The sequence below is a fragment of the Xenopus laevis genome, chromosome 2S, assembly GCF_017654675.1.
Source record: "Xenopus laevis strain J_2021 chromosome 2S, Xenopus_laevis_v10.1, whole genome shotgun sequence".
Taxonomy (NCBI): Eukaryota; Metazoa; Chordata; class Amphibia; order Anura; family Pipidae; genus Xenopus; species Xenopus laevis.
Genome location: NC_054374.1, coordinates 75,849,863 through 75,867,050, shown reverse-complemented (window position 1 = coordinate 75,867,050; position 17,188 = coordinate 75,849,863). Strand labels below are relative to the sequence as shown.

The following is a 17,188-nucleotide window of genomic DNA, read 5'->3' as shown; positions in this document are numbered from 1 at the left end:
TTCACGAAATAAGCCAAGAAAAAAATATCCAAGAGAAAGTTCAATGCTGTGTCAGATATTCAAAAGATATAATAAACACTTGATAAAAATATATTGTGAGAAGATAGCACTGATCCAAACTTCAAATAATCAGTTCAAAGTGTTGGGTGAAACAGATTCATCAATGTCAGCTTCACTAGCAATTTTAAGTACCAATAAGCTCTGCATTTTTGTTATTTATATGTAAATTTATTTAAGAAGAGGGAGCTGTGGGATTACGTAAAATGTCAAATTTCTGCTGTTTCAGATTCTACAAGGAATTTTTATGTAAGGGGAAAACTGCAAGAAGGCCTTCATTGCTGCATAACTTATGGATATTTCATGTAGCTCTACTGACAAATTATTTAAAATAGACGGCAAGATAAATGTCTGTATTCCATGCTATTAATCAGTTTGAAGTGCTAGACTTAACATACACTGCATGCCTCAAATCTCCATTCACTTAAGGGTTTATTCATTACACTGCTGATTAGGGAACATGGGAATTTCCACTTAAATCAGCAGGAGTTTCCTGTGTTTTATTACAGTATATGCACAGTACCAATATGGATTTAACTGTTACTATATCAGTGTATTTTAAAGTGGAAATTCTCTCTGGGAGAGGATTGCCAAACAGGTAGTTGTAAGATCTGTACCCGATTATTATTGGAATTTTAGTCCTTAATGTGCCATTTAACCTGTAAACATGAAGGGTACATTGATTCACTTAATAGTGTTATCATACAGTTAAAAACTGTCATAAAGCATCACCTTCATCGAGGTGGTGGTAGCACCAGGGTTGCTTTGTGTGCAATTCGTCCAAACAGATTAGTGGCAAGTAACGGCGGCCATCTTTGCATGACTGCAAGTGTAGTTGCACTTTGTAAACAAGCCCTGAGGTCTGGAATTCAGTCAGATTGGTGGGTATATAATGCTTAGTTCATACTTAAATAAAAATAAATAGACTCTAATTATATTTAAGTATAATTAAAAAGGCAAATGTAAAGCTTTAATTAAGATATAAGAAAAATAAATATATCTTAGCAGATCCAAGTGTATAACACTTAACAAGTCTTGATAATGGCAGCAAAAATTATTTTATTGGTAGACCAACATTTTGGTCACTAACTGTGACGCACAATATTTCTCTCTACAAAAGTCAAGGTTAGTGATCAAAATTTTGGACTATGTTTATTAGTACCCAGGCATTTATGTGGCGAGTGTACTTCTCAGGACAATATCATATACAAACACACACATATAGCTCCATGGGGCCTGCAGTAGGAAATGCAAATCGGTGTGTTTGTATGTGTTGGTAGCACTGACAGCCCCTGTAAATTTTTGCATACTGGAGTTGTGACTTATAGGAAAGGAGGTAGACAACCCATGGTCTTTTCTTATGCATCATGGAACAAAAGCCCATTCTATATAATTCTGTGCCTCTTAGATATCCAGCACTGGTCCCCCTGTCCAGAGTTAATGAACCTTAGTGAGCTCCAGGGCTATAATTAAGTCAACATTGTAGCTAGTTTGGCTATGTTAGTAGTTAATAGCCCTCAATCCAAAGCAACATCTTCATTGTTAATTTTAAAATAAAAGTGGGAAAAAAGCAAAAGGTGATACAAGAGCTACAATACCTGCATTGCCAGTGGAGATGTTGATTTCAGCAAACTCGTTGGCATACAGGCTAAAATCAGATACTCCGTTCACAGACTCCACCCGAATTGTGTAGTTAACATGTGGGAATAAATTCACCAAGGTAACAGTTCGATCAACTAATCCAGTTTGCTGAGGCACATAGCCAATGCTGCTGCCGCAGGCCTCACACTGCTGGAAGGCCACAGAACATTTGTCACAGAAGATATTATAGGTAATATCACCCCTCCCTCCTGTGTCCACTGGAGTGTTCCATTCTAGAATCAATGTTGTTTGCTTCATGCTATAAACCAAATTTCTTGGAGCTGATGGTGGTCCTAAAAGGGAGAAAATGCAAATTATTGGTTATTTAGCTTTACATTGCCAGAATAATTCCTATAATCCCTACTTCAAATCCTAATTAAATTGTACAATCAGTGTCATGATCCAAAAATTGGTTTAGAACCAGCTTTGCACTTTGGCTTTTTTAAAGTTAGTTTTTTTTTACTGTGGGAATATTGATTCAGAACAAAGCACAATATATTTCCTGTTTTGATATATAGGAAACAGCAATAGACACTCAATGAGCAAACAAATTTGGTCTATAACAGACTCCACAGTTCAGTTATATCTTAAAATATTTATTTACTAATAACAAGATCATAAGAATATTCATACAAATGGGAAACTGAACCTTGTAGCATTACTCAAGAGGGATTTTGCATCTCATTGTAATAACTATTTTAATTTATAAGCAGGGGGTTAATGGAAACCCGCCACTACCAGCAGGTGACCCATTTCCTTATATAGGTTAAACATTCCTACTGTAAACCTTTAAAGCAAAAAGTAATCATGGATCATCATGAATCTGAAAGATAATGCTTATATTATTATATATATATAATAAAAAGACAAACCAAAACCGTCACAATCTGAAGTTAGAGATTTAAAGGCAAACTTTACCTTCACAATGAATACATAACCAATAGATAATTTATATCCTATTGACCTAATGCCGACCTATTAAAATATCTTATACATCCTGATGGATATTTTCCATGAAATGGTTTTATTTGTAAGCAACAATGTTTTACATGTGGGCTGTTTTATGTCATATATTTATATAGACATGCAATTTTCAAGGGTAGAGTATCATTTTGAAAATATCTTGAAAAGTTAACAAAACATAGAAGACTTTGATAGAAGTATCTGATGAAACTTACTTGTACATGAAGTGGAGGGAGAGTCCAGTGGTGAGCGAAAGTAGTTTCTTTCACAGGGGCAGACAGTGGACGACTCTTGGTTTGTGTAACTATGTTGAGGACAGGGGACACAAAGCTGGAGTCTACTGGACATCTTGTAAAAGCCAGGTGGACAAGCTGCAAATAGAGGTACACATTTAGATACTGGTTACATATTATACAGTATCAAATACTGGTGTGCATAGAAAAAGAAAAATGTTATCTCCCATGAATAGTTATGTATTGGCATGCCTAGATATATTTGAACTAAACAGAGACAATAAAAGCTATCTTTTATAAATAATTGCTGATATATCTTTTTATGTTTTACTGAACATATGGACAGTACTATTTTATCCATTAAAGTGTAAGCTAGCTCCTCTTTGATATGACTATCACACTAGAGTTAAGTACTTGCTGTCATTCACTGCTGCAAGTGCAGTCACAGTTGTGCATAAGTTAAGACACTAGTGTACAAAGCTGGTCCTTGATGAAGCATAGTTGCCCGGTGTCCATCCCACCTCCTACATATTGTTCACTAGTGTGCCTACTGAGCTGTGGAACCTTGGAGCTTCTGTCACCTCAAATGTGGTGGTAGCTCCAGAGTTTCCACAGCAGCCTGTCTTGTAGTTGTGGTGTACTTGAGCCTATAGAGTCACCCCACAATTTTCACTGCCTTTTTGTTAGATACAAAGCACTTCCTTTCTCGCACAATTATGCTGAATTTGTGGGAGAAACTCTGGTAAAATGCCATGATGTCCAAAATTGCACTCTGCGCACACTGTTACAAATGGTTGTGTCCCCCTTATATAATTTCAAAGTTACAGGTAATTGAATGTGGTCATTGAAATTGACTTTAATCAAATAACTCAACATTTTAAAATTGATTTCCTTTTTTTCTCTGTAATAATAAAACAGTGGTTTGTACTTTATCACTACCCATTTTATACACTCAGTTCTTATACAGTATACAGTGTATACTAGAGAGAGAGAGAGAGAGAGAGAGGGAGAGAGAGAGAGAGAGAGACTAAAGCAGTAGGGAATTCAGTGACATGTTAAACAATATTTTGAGTATAGTTTTAATTACTATTCAAATATGCTACCCCTTAACGAGCAGAGCAGTTCAGTTTTAATTTGAGACTCATTGCTTAATTGATATCTAATGCTGCCAATCACAATTTCAATAATCTAAATGTAAAAGCCGAGCAGAAGGAATAGCCCTTTTAATGCTTTCTCCTTGTCCCTTGCTTCCATCTTTATTGTCCCTCTGTTTCACCCAAACTTTGTGCATCAGGTATCAATTACATTTATACTGCAGTATGCAGAAAATGGCAAAAAAAATAGTGTTTTCTTTTAATCTGAGACCTTGTGTATTTGCAAGGATTTTGTAAGTATGCAAGCACACATATTACTTTCACTGTCAGTTACGGTGTATTTTTAGTGACATAAATAAAAAAGGAAAAGTGGACCTATGTACAGAGTATGCTGTCATGGAGGGGTTAAATGATTTAGGCAGTTATGAAGGGTCTACAATAATTCTCTTATATATTTATAACAGTCTCCTTGACTGCTTTCTCTGTTGATATTGCTGCAGATCAGTATCTGCTTCTCAGAAACCACAGATTATTAGAGAATATTCTTCTGAGCGTAGATTTCAGTTGCCAGGAAAGCAGCTCTTGACAATTTGGGGTCAATGTTGAAGCAGAAAGTCAAGTAAACAAACATTGATTTTACTGGTAGATATAATCGGCTTGTCACAAGCAGTTGCCCTTTTCTTACCTGCTCTAAAACTGGAAGCCTATCGGAACTATATACTTACAGTAAATATTCAGAAAAGGGAATGTTCATGTCGAGCAATGCTGGTCTCTACCTTATTAAGTTAACAACTAATGACACATTTACCAAAGCAAATAGATGCTTCAGCTCTTGCGATAAGGCCTTCTGATCCTATTTTTACTCAGTAACCCTTGTTTGTTAAATTATTTTAAGACCCCTGTTTGATATTTATTTATGTAAAGTGCTGCATAACTTGCTGGTGCTTTATAAGTAAATGATGATGTGCTAATTCCCTTCAGAATCATTACTCCCTGCCTATTGCGTGCAGTGATAAATGTTTTTCTGCATTGGAATAAATGGGTTTCAATTCTACATTTGTTGCAAGGGTCTAAAGAGAACATAGAAAGCAAAGAAGCTACATCAACTGTTTCACCACAAGTGTCTGAGAAATGAAGGAGCCGGCATTGTTTTAACCACATTTTTTGCGAAAAGCACAAATTTAACATTTATCACTGAAAAAGTTTTTGTTATCCCTTTAATTCATAAGCTTATTCTCTCATTACTCTCTTTCTTTTATTACACTGGATGTGCAGTTAAAGCTACAAAATAGCTTTTTTTTAGCACTGGCAATTAGGGATGCACCGAATCCACTATTTGGGATTCGGCCGAATCCCCGAATCCTTGGTGAAAGATTCGGCCGAATACTGAACCGAATCCGAATCCTAATTTGCATATGCAAATTAGGGGTGTTTAGGGAAATCGCATGACTTTTTGTCACAAAAGAAGAATTTTTTCTACTTTTTCCTTTCCTGCCGCGGCAGGAAAGTCATGCGATTTCCCTAAACACCCCTAATTTGCATATGCAAATTAGGATTCGGATTCGGTTCGGCCAGGCATAAGGATTCGGCCGAATCCTGCTGAAAAAGGCAGAATCTTTGCCGAATCCCGAACCGAATCCTGGATTCGGTGCATCCCTACTGGCAATAAAGAGTATAATTCATGTATTGCTAGCATGGCATCATTACATAACTGTCAAGCACTTGACCACATAAAATGTTTAAAGCAATGTTGCCCCCTAGCCCTCTTAAAGGAGAACTAACCACTAAAAATGATTATGACTAGAGACACCATATTTTATATACTTAGCCTGCCTAAAGGTTCAGCATCTTTATAGCAGTAATGATCCAGGCCTTCTAAGTTGCCATTGGAGTTTCCCATCTTGTATATTGTTAGGAGTGTCTGTGACACTCACATACTCAGTGGGCTTTGAACAGCTGTTGAGAAGCTAAGCTTATGGGTCATAGAAAACCATCAAGCAGAATATTAGGTTTGCCTGTCATAAAAGCTGATATTACAGTGATGATTATTCAATTCTGATGCAAATTGTGCTGGTTTCTGAACTGCCATGTACCAGTAATCTGAATTATTTACTAATCAGCCTTATATTAAGACATTAGCATTATAAATATTCAGTATATTGTGTGTCCGATCCATAAGCTCAGTAAGTGACCACAGCACAGAGCATGTGCAGTGAATCAGCAGGAAAAAGATGGGGAGCTACTGGGACATATTTGGAGGCACAGATCATCCCTGGTAAAGGGATATTGATGCCTTGGGCTGTTATAGAACCCTGTACAACATTTCTGCACTAGTTTTATAGTTCAAGATTTAGTTCTCCTTTAAGGGTAACATTGCTTAGAATGCTGCACAGCAGAGCTAGTGATCTGGGCAAATTCAAACCCACTAGATTGACCTGCTCAAGTTAGTATAGTAATATAACATGTTATAACAAGTAAACTGCATTATGTTTGTCTCTTCCCAGAAAAGAAACCTAAAACTAATGTTTATCTATGAAAACTAGGCAGCTATGTACATATGCAGAAACCCATGACTCATCAGTGATTAGTAAGTAAAACTATTTGATGGAGCTCATCTAAAATGAGCCCCATCAAGAGTCTGTTATTAATTCTTACAGGTAGATGTACACTTCGAGTGAATGATAGGCATAGGTGTCATTTGTCTCAAAATTAGAGAATACCTGTTAATAAAAGTAAAATGAGCACCAGGTCTAATTAATTGTTTGCTTTAAAATGTTTATTACTTTAACTTTACCAAGTCCCTAACTTTAATCGCAGTACAACTCCTACCATTCCCAACATATCATCTTTGCTAAGGTGTTGGAGTATTTGCTAATGCTATTACTCAATCCAATTACTATCTATGTTTACTGGCTATACTTACACAAGGTCCCACCAAGACTGTGAAGTACAGTGGTGTTTGCTAACTGAAGACAATGGCCATTTATATTCAGCTTATCAAATTATATGAAATATTTAAAAAGCTAAAGGTACAAGTTCTGATACTGAATTTCCAACACAAGAAACATAAAGGTAAATTCTAATAATAAGATACACAGGGAATTGTATTTTAGAGTAATTGTTTTGTAAGATGATGGATTTTGTGATGTGAGAACATAGTTATTGGCAGCACTCGGCCCATCTCTTAAAATAGAATTTGAAATGCAATAAAGTCTGTCTGTTGTGCTTTCCTTTGTTCAGATACATTAATGTAAATTGGTTTGAAAGAAGCATTGAGAAGACTTACAAAGGAAATCTGAATGAAGATGTTGCATTCCTCTTGTGTTTAAAAATATCTATTCTTTGTACATTTGACCTGCAGCTTTGGAAAATTGAATATATTGTGGACAGGAAAATACAATGTTCTCAAGTCTCACATATGCATTAAAGAGAAGATTGGTTTTATATTGCGCATGATACCAAGTGGGGCTTCGTGTAGGGAATTTACACAAATCTAGCTCAGCTCTACATCTGACAAGGTGTTCACAGCATACTATTGCCAGTCATTTTCTATTGTTACTGGCCCTTAAGGCCAGTGGCAGACAGGGAGACTAGTCGCCCAGTGACAAATCTTTTCTGATGGCGACTAATCTCCCCGAACTGCCTTCCCGCCAGTTAAAATATGAATCGCCATTTGGATTGTTTCGCATTTCCGAAGTCAACCGAGATCCTGCAGACGATTTGTATTTTAGCCGGCGGGAAGTAGGGATGTAGCGAACCGCCGAGTATGTGTTCGCGAACGCCGTTCGCGAACACCGGCAAAAAATGCGAACAGTTCGCGAACTGTTCGCGAACTTCGAACATCCGAAAATCGTTCGATTCGAACGATCGTAGGATTTTTAATCGTTCGATCGAACGATTTTCGTTCGAATCGAACGAAAATCGTTCGATTTTAGCGATCGAATGGTCGAATGGTCGAACGATTTTGACGCGAACGCCTATTGGCGAACGTCGCGCGACGTTCGCGAACTTGCGGCGGACGCGAACAGCCGATGTTCGCGCGAACAAGTTCGCCGCAGAACAGTTCGCTACATCCCTAGCGGGAAGGCAGTATGTGGAGATTAGTCACCCGCATAAGAGGAGATTTGTCGCTAGGCAACTAATCTACCCATCTGCCACTAGCCTTAAGGACATTGCACCAGCTAGTTATGTTCTCAAACGGAAATCTATACTTCCAAAATGAATATTTAAGCAACAGTTTATATCATAATTAGTGGCATATTAATGTTTAGAATCTTACCAAACCGTAATATATATTTAAGTAAATGTTGCCTTTTACACATTTTCACTTGAGCCCCATTTGATGATATTCTCTGTGCTGCCTCAGAGATCACCTGACCAGAAATAATGCAGCTCTAACTGTAACAGGAAGAAGTGTGGGAGTAAAAGACAGAACATTAATTTGCTTGTGTGACCTAACATGTATGGTTTGTTTGTGTGCACCGTGAATTCTAGGATCCCAGGGGATGGCCCATATATTTTAAAATGCCAATTTTCTATTTAGGATTACCCAATTGCACATACGACTATAAAAGTATAAATGCTTTATTTGCATGAATCAGGGTTTTATATATGAACTGTTTTATGCAAATATATTTTCATGGAGACCTACATTGTCCGGGGTATAGTTTTCCTTTAACAATTACAAAAATGTAACTTTGTTTTGGGCAGCATGCTGACAATTCCTATCCACTATGAAAATTCAGGCAATGGATATGATTTTTGAGGTGTATTTATTAATAGGTAAATGTTAAAATCCACCATTTATAAAGTAATGTGACAGCTATAGAAGTCACCATTAATGGAGAATTCCAGTGGTCAGATAGTGACCTTGTTTATGCTTTAGTCTTCCAAGAACATGAGAACATCCTATCTCTCTCCGGTTCAACACCAACTACAGTATTTATAGGTTACTTCTATGTAGATAGAATAAGCATTAGCACCCATGTGACAACAACAGCTTAGTTCACCTATTTTTCTACACATTTTTAAAAACTGTTGTTGGAATAGATTTCTCTGCGCTGTAACAGTCTGCTCAGAATCTGTATTTACTCCAAGCTCTAAACATTCAAAGCACAAAGAGAAGCTTGGAGAGCAGCTTGTAAACAAACACTCAAAGAAACAAACAGTGAATATCATGATATCCCCCTAATTCACTGGTGTCCAGATGAAGGAATAATTAAAGAATATACAAAAGCTATTTCTGGGAATAACACAACAAGCCTCATTCTTTTCACTTATAAACAGAGCACCATATGCTGCATTCAAACGAAGCTTGAGACTGGCCAGGAATATACACTGTGACCAAGAAAACACAAGCTATTCATTTCTCTCCGTATGTCCCTGTTGTTTTGGGAAAACTATTTTTATATTCGTTATTTGAATAAAAAAGGAATATATTTTAACCTGTGAAATCAAACAAACCTTTAATTATCTTTTACAATTAACACAGAGCAAACGAAGAAAGATTTTACAGAACATTCAAGGGGGTAGCTGAGTTCGAATAATGCTAATGTTGGATATTACTGCGAGTTTTTGGGGGTATTTTGCAATATATTGTATATATACATTTATATACCACAAATGTACTGTATGCAGTGCCTTACAAGGCGTAAACACAAGCGGGTATAGTTATTATAAATTAGACAGTAAGAAAAAAATACTTAAAGCAGTAGTTCACCTTTAAGTGAACTTTTCATATGTTATGGAATCTTCTGTACTCAGCAACTTTTCATATGGTCATTACTTTTTATAGTTCTTGAATGATTTCCCACCCTCTTCTGCCTCTTCCAGCTTTCAAGCAGGGTTTACTGATGCGGCAGTCAAAATCTATTTTTCTGTGATACAACAATTTTATTTTTGTTGCTCCTTTTATTACTTATCACTCTATCTTGACCTTCTCCTATTTGCCCTTGTCTCCCAATCTCCCAATTCAGACCATTTCCTGATTGCTAGGGTAAATTGGACCCTTGCAGCCAGATAGCTGCTGAAATTGCAAGCTGGTGGGCTGTTAAGAAATATGTTAAATAATTTAAATAACTACAAAAAAAATAGGACCAATAACAAATTGTTTCAGAATATCACTGTCTACATAAAACGTAAAGGTTACTTGAGGGTAAAAATCCCATTAAGTACTAGGAGTTTCAATACACAGCTGGACTGAGGTCTCTGCCCTGAAAAACGTATTAACTTTAAGAAGAGGAGACAGACAAACAAACAGCTCTGTGACTTTCAATAGGGTGCAAATATAACAATACAAATGAGGTATTAGAACTTGGGGAAAAGATAGATAATTGAATCTAGCACATCATATTCCCATACTTAAAAAGTAGCATTTATCCACATACAATTTCTTAGTAGCACAGCAGTTCTAAATTATTAAACACTTGTGAAAAGATTTGGCATACTAATGCTTGCCTTTTCTTCTACCCTCTAACTGTATTTGGAGAGCAAGGTCTGAATCCGGAATGCAGGCAAATGTATTCAATAAAGCCAAGGAAGGAAATTATGAATATTTGATGTAACAGCTGCAGCAAAGTGCAAACTTGAGGTAATAAGTGACAGCGTAGGGGGCTGATTGAATATATTTCTCTTGCTGTTTGTTCAATTTTACTTCTTCGATGGCTTCTGTAAAGCAGAATACAACCCAAATCAAAATCTCTTCTATTGCAGTAGTTAGCTCTACAGACATAGGCCAAGAAGAAAGAAAGAAGAAATACAATCATTTTAGACACTCATTCTCATTTATGCAATATGTATAATTGGGCAGCTGGTGCAGTCTGTGATATGCAGCCTTTTTCACTTTATGGTCAGAAGTATAGCCAAAGTATACAATGCCCTTAACCCTTTAGCAGAATTCATTCATTTTAATAATTTTAATAAATTCATCTTTTTAATAATTAAAAGATCTGACCACATTAAAGGAAAACTATACCTCCAAAATGAATACTTAAGCAACATATAGTTTATATCAAAGGATGTGGCATATTAAAGAATCTTACCAAACTGATATATATCTATATATATTGTGACAACTAGACCTGTAGGGATACCTGGGTCAGTGTGTCTTGGGGCCGCTTTCCACAGTCTTTTAGGGTAAAAACAGTCACAGTAGTCGCTCCTCTTAAAGGCAAGTGCCTGCAGTTTATTCTGTTACACAGTCTTTAGTAACAAGCAAAACAAAACAAGGAAAAATAAAACCTTGCACCAGAGCGCTGGCTAAACACAGTTGGCAGCCTAACTACAGTTGGGTGGCTTTCCCAACACCAACTTAAAACAAAAGAATCAAAATATAACACAAAACTTTGGTAATCAGTACCTTCCTTGTGCAGTGCAGCTTCTGCTCTCTCTCTCACTCTCAGGTGGGAGGGGTTCCTCCTCCCAAGGTCAGTCAGGTACTTTAGCTGCAGCAATTACCTTGCAGCTTTGGTCTGTATTAATGTATTATATAACACCCTGGGAGAAACATATCACCCATCTATAACTAACCCAGCTGCTTTGTTACACATCCTCCCCCCAGCTCAGACCTAGAGGGGTGAGCGACCATGGACATTAAAGAGTATAACCTTGACAGTCCATCAGCATTGCCTTGTTTTATTCCAGCCCGGTGTTCCACAGTGAAACTGTACGGCTGCCAGCTCAGAAACCATCTGGTAACCCTTGCATTTTTGTCTTTGTTCTGGCTCATCCATGTAAGTGGGGCATGATCTGTAATAAGCCTGAACTGTCTGCCCAAGAGATAATATCTCAACGATTCCAGAGCCCATTTTATGGCTAAGCATTCTTTCTCCACAATTGAATAGTTCCTCTCCTGGGAACTAAGTTTTCTACTCAAATAGTTCACTGGGTGTTCCTCGCCATTCACTTCTTGTGACAGAACCGCCCCTAAGCCAACATCCAAGGCATCTGTTTGCACGATAAATCGCTTTGTGAAATCAGGCGCCACCAAGACTGGATGTGCACAGAGGGCTTCTTTTAACCTAACAAAAGCTTCTTCAGCTTCTGCAGACCAACGTACTATTACAGGAGCTTTTGCTTTAGTAAGGTCAGTTAAAGGACTGGCAATAGTAGCAAAATCAGGTATGAACCTTCTGTAGTAGCTTTTTAAGCCCAGAAAGGTCCTAACTTGTTTCTTAGTGGAAGGTCATGGCCAGCTCTGAATAGATTCCACCTTTGTGATTTGTGGTTTAACTAGACCCTTTCCTATGGAAAATCCCAAGTATTTGGCTCAAGCCCAATAGTACATTTTTTTGGATTGGCCGTTAAGCCAGCTTTCCTAACTGAATCTAGAACGGCTTGAACTTTTGGTAGGTGGGATTCCCAATCTGGGCTGTGAATGACTATGTCATCAAGGTAAGCAGCAGCATACCTACCATGTGGCTTTAGGATTCGGTCTATCATTCTTTGAAAAGTTGCAGGGGCCCCATGTAAGCCAAAAGGTAATACTTTATACTGGAACAGCCCCTCGGGGTGGAAAATGCAGTTTTCTCTTTTGCTTGTTTCGTAAGAGGAACCTGCCAATAACCTTTTGTCAGATCAATAGTTGTGAGGTACCTTGCTTTCCCTAACCGCTCTACCAGCTCATCAACCCTGGGCATGGGATAAGCATCAAATTTAGATACAGCGTTTAACTTGCGATAGTCATTGCAAAATTGAATTTCCCCATTGGGTTTTGGGACAAGGACAATGGGACTACACCATTCACTTTGGGATTCCTCAATCACATCAAGCTTCAGCATTTTTTTTACCTCCCTATTAACAACCTCTCTACGAGCTTCTGGTATTCTATATGGTTTGAGATGTACACGTTGCCCCGGATCTGTAACAATGTCATGTTCAATTATTTTAGTTCGCCCGGGCATTGTTGAGAACACATCTTTATTACGGTTCACAAAATCTTTGACTTCACGTTTCTGGGGAGTGGACAGGGTATCGGCTATGTTTACCTCTGGTGCTTTCTCCACTTCAAGAGGAGATTGGGATGCCATTAACACCTCCCTGTCCTTACACGGCTTTAGCAGGTTAACGTGATATATCTGTTCCGGCTTCCGTCTACCAGGTTGTCGTATTTTATAATTAACCTCTCCAATTCTCTCCATTACTTCATATGGGCCATGCCAAGTTGCTAGAAACTTATTTTCTACTGTAGGGACTAGAACAAGTACTCTGTCCCCTGGCTGAAATACACGCAATCTAGCATTCCTATTATATGAGTCTCTTTGAGCTCTCTGGGCTTTTAGCAAATGCTCACGTACAATCGGCATAACGGCCTCAATCCTATCCTGCATCTGAGCCACATGTTCTATAACGCTTCGGAAAGGGGTAGTTTCATGCTCCCAGGTTTCCTTCGCTATATCCAACAAGCCTCTGGGGTGCCGGCCATATAATAATTCAAATGGAGAAAACCCTGTTGAAGACTGGGGAACTTCCCTGATTGAGAACATTAAATAAGGCAACAGGAAGTCCCAGTTTTTCCCATCTTTGTCAATTACTCTGCGGAGCATGGTTTTTAGAGTTTTATTGAACCTTTCGACAAGGCCATCTGACTGAGGGTGGTAAACAGATGTCCTGAGATGTTTTATTTGCAACAACTTGCACAACTCTTTCATGACCCTAGACATAAATGGTGTCCCTTGGTCAGTTAGAATTTCCTTTGGGATACCCACCCTACTAAACATTAACATTAACTCCTTTGCAATAGTCTTTGCTGATGAATTGCGTAGGGGAATAGCCTCAGGGTATCGTGTGGCATAGTCCACAATAACTAGAATATATAGGTGTCCCCTAGCAGATTTTATAAGTGGGCCGACGAGGTCCATGCCTATCCTATCAAAAGGAACATCAATTATTGGAAGAGGCACAAGGTGGCTTCTATAAGCTTTCAGGGGGGCAGTATGCTGGCAATCAGGACATGAGGAACAATAGTTGCTAATGGAGGCAAATACACCAGGCCAGTAAAACCTCCTTAAAACCCGTTCCTTTGTTTTCTCTACCCCTAAATGTCCTCCTAATACATGACTATGTGCCAGCCTTAGAACAGCATTACGGAACACCTGGGGAACCAGTAACTGTTGGTGTACAACATCATTTCTCTTTTCTACACGATACAGGAGATCATTAGACACTTCAAAATAAGGATATGAAAGTGAGACACCTGGGTTATTCACAACCCCATTTGTCACCTGAACATTATGCCTTGGTTCCACCAAAGTGGGATCCTCCCACTGAGCACTTTTAAAATTAAGAGGACTGACTTCTAGGTCAGCTAATTCCTTATTTGTCTCATCAGAAGTATGGGGCTCAGTATCACTCCTTGTGTTATCCCCTACCAAAGCAGGGAGAGGGGTTGGGGCCTCATCACACTGTACATCAGCAAAGGGAAATGCATACTCGAGGTTATCTGTATTATCTGTATTAACAAAAGCCCATAAATCAAGGAAATAAGGGAAATCTCTTCCCAACACAACTTCATGTGCAAGTTGGGGAACCACTCCGACTTGGTATTCCACAGACCCACATGGGGTTGCCAGGGTGACTTGCGCAGTAGAATAATCCTGTCTATCCCCATGAACACAGACAACTCCCACACTTTTTGTATGATCAATTTTACACTGGGGTAAAAGGGACCGGGTTACTAAGGTTACCATACTCCCGGAATCCAGTAACGCTTGTACCTTTTTCCCATTTACTTTTACAGTACACCATTGTGGTTTCTCAGCATAACAGCAAACAGCATCTGCCTCTGCTATTTTTGAAAGCAATGAGTAAGGTTTACCCCTGTTACTCATATCACATTGCATAGGTTCAACATTTAAAGGGCAGTCTTTAGACATGTGTCCATACTCAAAACATTTAAAACATTTTACTGTATTATCAGACCACTGTCTATTGTCTTTGCCACCCTGATCTTCATCGCCCTTTAACCTTGGGACAGTCTTAACAGACCTTGTGCGAAATTTGGAGCTGGGGAATCTCTCAGCACTCGGTGGATTAACCAGCTCTCCGGCAGCAACATATCTTTCAACCAAGGCAACAAGCTGGTTAACATCCTGGGAGTCACTCTGACTTACCCACCGTCGCAATGAAGCTGGTAAAGCCCTCAGGAAATGATCCATCACAAGCGACTCTACCACACGTACAGCGGAGTTGAGGTCAGGCTGTAACCACTTCCGTGCCAGATGTATCAGATCAAACATCTGCGACCGGACAGCCTTGTCTGGAACATAAATCCACGAGTGGAATCTTTGGGCCCGAACAGCAGCTGTCACTCCCAGACGTGCAAGTATTTCTGCCTTCAACTTGCTGTAGTCACTGGCATCTGCTGGCTCCAAATCACGATAGGCCTTTTGTGGTTCTCCACTCAGGAAAGGGGCCAGTAAACTTGCCCATTCACCAGTTGGCCACCCTTCTCGCTCAGCGGTGCGTTCAAAGGCTAGTAGATATGCCTCAACATCATCAGTAGCCGCCATCTTTTGCAGGTAATGGCTTGCACGTATGAGCTTTTTCCCATGCTGGGTGAATTCAGGGTTTAGACTGACTTTGTCTGAGAAGGCCTGTATTTCCTGCTGCACCATTCTAGTAGCCGCATGCTATTCCTGACGGGCCTCGGCCTGTAACTCTGCCAGCTGTCGCACTAGTGTTTCAGTGCTTTCTTGCTGGATTTTGGCAAGAGTAGCAACACTTTCTCCTTGTTGTAAAACCAGCTGCTGCAAAGCAGCAACACTCTGGGAAGCATGTCTGTTTGTCTCAGCAGCATGTCTGTTCGTTCTTGCTGCACTGCAGTAGACTGAATGAGAGCTTTTATCACATCCTCCATTTTGGAAACTGCTGTACTTTTACCCTCAGACTTTAGTGTGGTGCCCAATGCATCCTCCACCACGTGTGACAACTAGACCTGTAGGGATACCTGGGTCAGTGTCTTGGGGCCGCTTTCCACAGTCTTTTAGGGTAAAAACAGTCACAGTAGTCGCTCCTCTTAAAGGCAAGTGCCTGCAGTTTATTCTGTTACACAGTCTTTAGTAACAAGCAAAACAAAACAAGGAAAAATAAACCCTTGCACCAGAGCGCTGGCTAAACACAGTTGGCAGCCTAACTACAGTTGGGTGGCTTGCCCAACACCAACTTAAAACAAAAGAATCAAAATATAACACAAAAGTTTGATAATCAGTACCTTCCTTGTGCAGTGCAGCTTCTGCTCTCTCTCTCACTCACTCTCAGGTGGGAGGGGTTCCTTCTCCCAAGGTCAGTCAGGTACTTTAGCTGCAGCAATTACCTTGCAGCTTTGGTCTGTATTAATTAATCCATGTTCCAGGGTGTTGTATTATATAACACCCTGGGAGAAACATATCGCCCATCTATAACTAACCCAGCTGCTTTGTTACAATATATATATATTGCCCTGTTACATCTCTTGCCTTGAACCACCATTTTGTGATGGTCTGTGTGCTGCCTCAGAGATCATCTGACCAGAAATAATGCAGCTCTAACTGTAACAGGAAGAAGTGTGGAAGCAAAAGACAGAACTCTGTCTGTTAATAGGCAGGTCCTTACCAGGAACTCCATCATCTTTGTAATCTTTATGTATGAATTGTTTGACACTATACCAGTGAACCCTTAACCTTTTAGCAGAATTCATTCATTTTAATAATTTCAATAAATTCATCTTTATAATAATTAAAAGATCTGACCACATTAAAGGAAAACTATACCTCCAAAATGAATACTTAAGCAACATATAGTTTATATCAAAGGATGTGGCATATTAAAGAATCTTACCAAACTGATATATATATATATATATATATATATATATATATATATATATATATATATATATATATATATATATATATATATATATATATTGCCCTTTTACATCTCTTGCCTTGAACCACCATTTTGTGATGGTCTGTGTGCTGCCTCAGAGATCATCTGACCAGAAATAATGCAGCTCTAACTGTAACAGGAAGAAGTGTGGAAGCAAAAGACAGAACTCTGTCTGTTAATTGGCAGGTCCTTACCAGGAACTCCATCATCTTTGTAATCTTTATGTATGAATTGTTTGACACTATATCAGTGAACCATTTTGCCCAAGGTAGAACTTTACCCCATTACTCACTGCTGTACAGTGACAAATGACTGGAGAAGAGGATGTAAATCTCA

The 17,188-nt window shown here is 38.8% G+C and overlaps 1 protein-coding gene across 1 annotated transcript in view; it reads right to left on the bottom strand.

The window, feature by feature from the left end:
* The window catches only part of LOC108709572 (ephrin type-A receptor 7), a 310,721-nt gene that overhangs the window by 126,583 nt on the left and 166,950 nt on the right, over nucleotides 1-17,188 (bottom strand). Inside the window, exons 4-5 of the mRNA XM_041584012.1 lie at nucleotides 2,877-3,032; nucleotides 1,656-1,991 (exon numbers count right to left, since the gene is read on the bottom strand). Coding sequence (XP_041439946.1) covers nucleotides 1,656-1,991; nucleotides 2,877-3,032 — 492 coding nt within the window. The remainder of the gene's footprint in view (nucleotides 1-1,655; nucleotides 1,992-2,876; nucleotides 3,033-17,188) is intronic.